At 44.0% G+C, this 8,170-nt stretch overlaps 1 protein-coding gene across 1 annotated transcript in view; it reads right to left on the bottom strand.

The window, feature by feature from the left end:
* Nucleotides 1-434: 434 nt before the first annotated feature.
* TRIM71 (tripartite motif containing 71) overlaps nucleotides 435-8,170 on the bottom strand; it is a 55,516-nt gene continuing 47,780 nt past the window's right edge. The window contains exon 4 of the mRNA XM_083404740.1: nucleotides 435-7,746. Within this exon, the coding sequence (XP_083260866.1) occupies nucleotides 6,295-7,746 (1,452 nt within the window). The 3' untranslated portion in view covers nucleotides 435-6,294. The remainder of the gene's footprint in view (nucleotides 7,747-8,170) is intronic.

Raw genomic sequence — 8,170 nt, 5'->3', positions numbered from 1 at the left:
ATTAAAAAGCAACTGGCTCTAGGACTGGTGTACTTCCCTGCTCTCATTCCGGGGGGGGGGGGGGGTGTCAAATCCCTGTATCCAAAGTCACCTACAGTATGTAACAGCACCGGTGGTTTTTGCACCCACAACAGGAGGGTTTGCAATTCAAAGGTAAGGCCCCTTCTCGAGCTGAGAGTGAAATCTCTATCCTACGGACCATGGGGTGCCCTTTAAAGGGACCATAGGACTGTCCTAAAATTAAATTTCTTGCTTGAGCAAAGATTCACAAAGATCAAGGTCTACTATATAGCCAATGGAGGAATTTAGTCTGCAGAGGGTATGTCCCCGTCCCCCCCATACTGATTTTTTTTTTAACATGTTCTCTTTGGTCTTAGACCACCCACTTTGTGTTTAGGCATAGAAAAAAAACGGACATGCTTTAAAAAAGAATATTATCAAGGACCATTGCCTTAACTGTTTAGAAATGTACCACCATCTAAATAGATGCACAACAGGTGAGGCACAATACAAGAAATATCACATACAGTAAGAAGAGTCACCCCCACAAGCTTGGGTGACTTTGCGCACATTAACTATTTTTAAAAAATGTCCTAAGGGGAAGAGACTAAAACCAAGAAGCTCTCCCTGGGAAAGAATCTACATAGACTTGAGAAATATTCTGTAACGCTACAAAAGAATTTTTCTAGTTTGGCGGCTTAAAGAACGCCATCTATTCTACTACATACCTTAACATTCAGTCACCAAAGCTCTCTTGACAAAGGAGCTACAAACAAAATTAAAAGGCAACCTGAGTTTGTACGTTGATACAATCATTGAAGAGGTCTAAGACCATGCAGGTACAACAAAGCTTTCTTTATTAAAAAAAATTCTTCCTGAAGAACCATTACTGGTTAAACAATGATGGGGAGGGGGGGGGGAGAGAACCAATACCATCCCAATCTTACCAAGCTCAACATAGCATGATCTCTAGTGGTGGTCTGTACCCACTGGAGTCATTATCCAAGTCTCATTTCTCCAATCCCACTTATAAGAAAGACAGAGGAAGAGGCAAAGATTTAGGAGATACAATCACAGCAATCCATCATGTGCTTCTATTCTAGCTTTGCTGTTAAATATGGAAAACAAGGGAAGAGACAGTCCAGTCTAAACTACCTTTGGTGTGAGCATCTTAACACTGCCAAAATGTCCTCTTCCAAAAATTAACAGAATAACCCACAATCTCATTCCCGTCCTGTCGCATATAATCATTTTGAAATGTAGGAGAATATTACTTCCTTTCATACATTCTCAACGGATAATGAGAGTTTTCCTGGCAGGCGTATCAGGTCTCCACAAGATTGTTTTCTAACAAACTAACCAGTAGATATCAGCAAACAGAGTTTTCCCCTCTAGCAGAGAGACCTGTAATCACAAGAACTATGCAAGACCCAATTTACTGACCAGTCCACTGTGTCTTAATACTGAAAGATGGGGAGGGATTGTGACTTACAAAGACCAGTTAATGGCGAAGGGTTATCGGTTTGTTTGCCTGAGATTTCCAAAGTGTCTCTTATACTTTTAAGTGTGGCCATCGGGGTGGGGTGGGGGTTGTACCACCCTGGTTTAATGCTATTTGTGGTCAATCCCTTTTCTCCTCGTGGTGGAAAACCATTTTCTTCTATGACATTCTGGTGCTAAATTTGAGGTAGATACTGTGCTTCTTTCATCAAAGTGAGGTAGAACTTTAAATTCTACTTTTTTAGGCATCTAGTACCACAGCAAACTGGGTTCTGCTGGTTTCCTGAGGACTCAAGGACCAAAAAACAGTGTTTGTCTAACGCAAGTACCAGTGTTAACTTTTTACACAGTCCAAACTGTGTGCATGTCTAAACATCATCTTTTCTTACTTTTTAATACCCTATTACCTTTTGGCACCTTTGGATATACTTACGTAAAAAAACAACAAACCACACACACACACACACACAAAACACAACTCCACACAAAAAATGCTTTGGCACTTCTTAATTTAAATCAGAACTAAACATAGGAATCTCCTGATCTTCAAAAGAAATCTTGAGATATGGCTAAAATCAAGCAGAGACCTCTCCTCTTTAATAAATTAATATTGGCTTAACTAACTAAAACAGGCCACACCAATCTCTTGCAATGCCGTAAGGAAATGTCCCCCTTGATCCCAGATCTCATTAGGTTTAGGGAGAACATATTTTTAATATATTTTAGGTCTCCATGGCAACCTCCACTTATAGTATTCCTTTGATGGTTTCCCCAAATAAGTTATACTTAAGGGTACCAAAGTTTGCCACCTGAAGTACTGCTGCTCAGCACCATGACTTCCTACTGGGCTTTCAGCATCAACTAAAAAGACTATTTAGCCGGATATTTGATTCATAAAGCTTAATCAGGAGCGTAGCGATAATTTGATGGAGAATGCATTTGGGACGGGGGGGGGGGGGGGGAGTTGCAATTTATAACAGCTCAAATTCAAGTGTTTAGTGCACAAAATTTAGAAAGCATTTAAAAAACATATTTTGCCTAAACCAGGTTTATTAGCTCAGAAGACTTATACAAAGCACATGTTTGTAGCTTGTAGCTTACGCACTTTTTGGTAGCCCTGCTTTGTACTTGAGTCCTGTGTCTGGATTGCTGTATAAAGCCCATGAACATGCAAAACAGATGGAGTTTAAATCCTGTCACTTCTATACCCAATAAAAACCCAAACCCCTAAGGGGCATTTTATGTTGGCATTAAATGTTTCCTGTATTATTACACTACTTAGCTTCATAGCGTTATAAACACTCCTATGTCAGAAGTACACTAATACTTTAGGTGAGGTAACATGTGCTTAGCACTACACCAACTGCAGTTACTGACAGGAGTCACTCAGGGTAGCCAAACAGCAGCATTTTAAAAATAAAACATTTCGATATGCAAGCTGAATGTGTTTATCAGATGTGTCCCCCCCACCCCACCCTGGTTTTCTTTGTGCCAAACTGCGGATATCTTGATCCACCAGTAGAAGTAGTGTATTTATGGAAGAACGACACACCATTTCTTTCCTACAAGTAAAGAGATTTCTGGCTTCTCCAAGCTTGTGCAGCAAATAACATACAAAAGTCACAAAGCTCAAAACACTATTCCGCTACCTAACAGTTTTACACAGCAAAATGGGATGGCACAGCACAGAGAACTTTTACTCAAAAAAAAAAGTAGCTTATTTTAAGAGAAGCCCATCCAAAAGCAAATAGGGTAACATCAATAGAAGGAAGGCAAACGCTTGCCTTACAGACACACACACACATGGGATTCTGCCAACTCAAAAATTAAAGCTTTTTAACCAGTTATCTTTGGTAGCTAGATCAGGAAGGCTAACCTTACTTCTCAACTCCTTGAGTCCCAAGTAAAATGCTCTAATCTGCAATGCCTTCGAACGTCATACGCCAGCCTCATGTGAAGCACGAAATCAAGCATGAAATCTCCAGCGGCACTGCATGGAACCAACACACCTCCAATTTAGACAACAGTTTCTGACGTAATGTGATGAGCAGTTCAATGGCAAGTCTTCTATTAAAAGCACACAGATTACCCTTTTCCAGACGAAAACATGGTATTTTGGTGTACATAGAGGGGGCAGAAAACCTTCCAAGCATGATGCAAGGGATTCTTGAAGAAGTGGCACAAAATGTACAGTTGTGGTTACAGTGCCACTGACAGATTGCTTAGTCCATGCCCCCATCTCCACTAAACTATGCTTTGCAACTAACCAGCTACGTAGTGTGTGGACATCCTCAGACGTCACAACATCAGGCCCACTACAAAAGAGGAGGGGAGGAAATGAGAACCAAAGTGAATTTCACTGCCAAGGATGCAATGGTTCTCAGTGACTGTAGAGAACAGTTTCCCACTTTAAACTATCTCCGCTCTTTTTTGAAAAAACAACCCAGTATCCTAACAGGCTTTGATGCACTCTCTTCAGAGATGCTGGTATTGGCTAAAAGGAAAGGCAATGTTTTGAACTAACCTGATTAAACCTATTAGAAACATTAGAGTTCAGACACTCACCAATTCTACATTCTTCCTGGACCATCCAAATTTGCTGAGGGAAGGGATGCAAGTTTTCTGCATTTTGTGGGCTGCGGTTCAATGGAAAGACAAAACTCAAGCTTCCTGTTTCTAAAAGTTAGTTTCTAAGAAAATACGCAAAGTGCAACTCACAACATCTTTGTTAGTACTGAAATCCCTAGAAAAAAAAAATTTTAATTGCCAATAATGGGCATATGGTAGAGCATTCGTATACAATAACTGGACCACATTTCAGCCTTCATGTGACATCAGTACAGCTTATTTCTTCCTCAGTAATAACGAAGGATACAAAAAAACTACAAAGTCTCTTCACTATGCCAGAAACATCCACCTTATTAATATTTTGGATTTCCAACTAGGATTCTAGTTGAGACACAAACGAAACATATGTCTCCTGAGATAACCTTAGCAAAGGGAATAGCTACAATCCCACCACACACGTGCTCAAGAGTAAGCTCCACGGTGGCCAATGAGGCTTGCTCCCAAATATCTGTATATAGAGGAATGTACAGTGTTAAGGTGAGAACTGGAAAGTTCAACAGGGCAACATGGAGGAATTCCATTCCTATGGTTCGGTACTAAACCTGAAATCTGAAGCTTATTGGAGAAGTCTAAGAATCTCACCTCTCTCAGTGCTAAATTTTGTGGCTGATTAAATTCAAGGAACTCGTAGTTTTGCTTTAAGATACTGCACCCCATTTCACATGGCATTCTTTGGCGCTGGGACAAATGAGGTAGGTTTTAGGGTGGTTCTCTTTCTGTACACTATCTTGTCCCTGAGAGAGGGAGCTACATGGGTGTCCTGGCAAGATGAATTTCCAAGAAGGGGAGCTTTATGGAAAGCTCAGATTTCGTTCTACAGTCTCTCTTCCTTCACCCAGGTGCGACCGAAACACCCTGAATCTCCAAAGTTCCGTTGTTTATATCTGAACAATTATAAATGTCTAGAGGCACGAACTAGGCTCGGTTTCTAAAAAGCAAATTCTTCCAGCGCATGCCTTCAAAACACAACATTCGGCCCAAGCTCATTGCCTTTCCACGTGTATTGTAACAAAGAGCTATGTCTATATCTAGAGAGAGAAACAGAGCGCACAGACAAAAATATATCTTTTTATAAAGAACTAGGGGGGGGGGGAAGGCTATGAGAGAAACACGCAGTCAAAAGGAAGCCCTCGCGCACCTTTTGAGAATAAGTGGCACCAAAGCTACGACCCAGAGATTTTGACAGAAGCCACTTTCCCTCCAGGCTTCCCCCCCACACAATCACCCGCACACCCAGGCAGCACCTCCTCATGCCGCCTTGGAGGTAAAACTTCTAAACGTTTCCAAGTTTGGAGAGCAGCTTGCCCAGCAGTGAGGAGGGAAAGGAGGACTGCTCCCAGAGGTCCCACATACAAGGAGGACACTTACCACGTGCGCCTTTGGACCCGTGTCCAAAGCCACCAAATAAAGAGAAGCTAAACATATTCATAACGCCTTGTGCATTTTCCTAAGCAGCTTCCTTTTGTGTTGTGAGGATACTGCATTTTTCTTTTACAAAAAAATAATAATAATACATGCAAAACAGCGAATACCAACGAAGAAGAACCTGGACTTCCCTCCCTGGCCCAGGGAAGCCCATCCCACTTGCAAAAAAAAAAAAGGCCAAAGCCTTTCGGAAACGACGACTCTTTTAACGCTGAACAGTATGTCAAATGCACTGAGGTATTAAAAAGAAAATAAACGAGAACAAGGAACAAGTTCTCTGCTGCAGCAGCATCTAAAAACAGGACCCCTTCACCGCCGCCATAAAACAAAGCAACTCCCCACAGTATGGTCAGAACAACAAAATTAAAAATACCTAAAAACTACCGATTTTCTTTCTTTCTTCTTTTTAAAGATGAGAGTGTGTGCCTTTTTGGCAGAGTCTACAGGATTTGCTGCCCAAACCAGCTAGTGTGCACAAAACCATGAATGCCCCCACATCTGGGGGGTGGGGGGTGGGGAGAAGTAGTAGTTTAATTTTATGCTGCACTGTGTATACTGTGGAGGTAAAAGGAACACAAATATAATGAGGTAGATAAAAGTACATTCATCTATAAAATAAAGATGAGGTAGGTTTGAAACTAACGTTGCAATTTGTATTTGTGTGTGTGTGTGTGTGTGTGTGTTTTCTTAAAAGGATTTTCCCTGAGACAGTTTTCTTCTTAAGTATAGATTAAAGACAGATCAAAAGACGAGTATGCGATTGTTTCCAAAGTCAACCACAACAATCATGCCATCTGGGGTGACTGTTATACCTGAAGGACGGTCCATCTGACCAAAGCCACTTCCCTGAGTGCCAAATTTGCATAAAAAGCTGCCATTCGGCTCAAATATCTGCACGCGGTGGTTCCTGGAATCTGCCACAATGATTCGGCCTTCCTGGTCCACGGCCACACCTTGCGGGCGCAGAAACTGGCCGTTGCTTGTGCCTTCGGAGCCAAGGAAGCGGGCCGACTGACAGTCGGGGTGTATGACCAGGAGGCGGTGATTGTTGAAATCCGTCACGACCAGGTGGCCTTCGTGATTGAACGTCACTCCTCTCGGGGAATCAAAGTGCTTCCAGAGTGCCCCTTCAAAACCGTACTTGTTCAGGAACACTCCGTCAGGCCCAAAGAGCTGAACCCGATGGTTCCTCGTGTCGGACACCAGGATTTTGCCCTCGGAGTTCACCGCCACATCCCACGGGTAATTGAACTGCCCGTTCTTGGTTCCTTTCTCCCCGAACTTCAGAATGAACTGGCCGTCAAAGGTGAAGATCTGGATGCGATGATTGTCCTTGTCGGCCACGACAATCCGCCGCGAGGAGTCGGAGGCCACGCCGGCAGGCCTGTCAAACTGGCCGGGCCTGGAGCCCAAGGTGCCAAACTTGTGGTGGAAGGCGCCGCAAGGCTTAAAGACCTGGATGCGGTTGTTGCTGCGGTCGGCGACGATGATGTAGCCTTCCTTATCTACACTAACGCCCCAGGGGCGGCACAGCTTGCCCTCGCTATCCCCCTCGCTGGCAAAACAGAGCCCCGGAAGCCCGATGCCAACATAGCTGCGCCCTGACTTGACGGTGACTTTGAACGGGCTGTTTTCTATGTGCTGGTTGCACATCATGACCGAAATCAGGTGCTCCCCTTCCATCTGCGGCCTGTAATTGACGATGTAGGTTCCATTCTGCTGGTCGCTAATATCTGCCCCAAAGAGATTTCCATCTGGCCCCATGACCACGGCAGAGATCATGTCTCCCCCGGAAAGACGCGTCTCCCCGTCGTGGTCATAGCCGATCACTGTGAAAGAGGCCACTTTGCCCTGCAGTGCCCGCTTGAGACCTTCTCCAGTGGCTTTGGTCAGAGGAGCGAAGGCCCCGCTGCTGACAAACCCCATAGACTTGATGGCCATATACAATGCCTGGTCAGGAGGAGTGAACATGACCCTGTCGTCCTCTTGGGGCTGCAGGAAGCCTCGGACGTTCTTCAGCTCCTGCACCTGAGCGAGCATCCGGTCGCGAGCCAGGAGGATATCCATGCTCCGGCCTTCCTCCAGGACCTGCTGCACTGCGCTGATGGTGTTGTCCAACTTGTTTAGATTCTGACGCAGTTTCTCAACCTGCAGGTAGAGGGACTTGGCTTTCACTTGGCGGATTTTCTCCACCTAAAACGAAGGTGACACAGAGACACAATTTGTACGCTGTTTGAGAGGTATCTGACAAGTTTGTTAGAAAGCATGTCAAATTTCTGCTCAACTAGATCTAGGGCTGCTCTTTGGTCCAAGGCCAGGGCCTACCTTATTTTATTAATGTACTCCTCTGAGTCTCTGTCCTCCTCCATTATGGCAGCCACTTTCCCACCTTTGTGGGTTTTCATATTGCCTTTGGTCGTGTCGGTGTCTGAGGCCTCCTCTGAAGCCTCAAACAGGGCTCCATCTATTTCCTGAAGATCTAAACTTGCAGATTTACTTTTTGGTCCCCATATTCCTTGGATCATCACCTTACCTAGGCTGTATTAAAACTTTTTGATTAGATATCAATAGGATCCACTCTGCTTAGATTTTGTCTTGGGGCGATTGGAGACACAGA

Source organism: Podarcis tiliguerta, assembly GCF_965153285.1.
Source record: "Podarcis tiliguerta genome assembly, chromosome: 12".
In the NCBI taxonomy this organism is placed as follows: Eukaryota; Metazoa; Chordata; class Lepidosauria; order Squamata; family Lacertidae; genus Podarcis; species Podarcis tiliguerta.
Note: the sequence above shows the minus strand (reverse complement) of the source record. Positions and strands in the feature narration are given on the sequence as shown.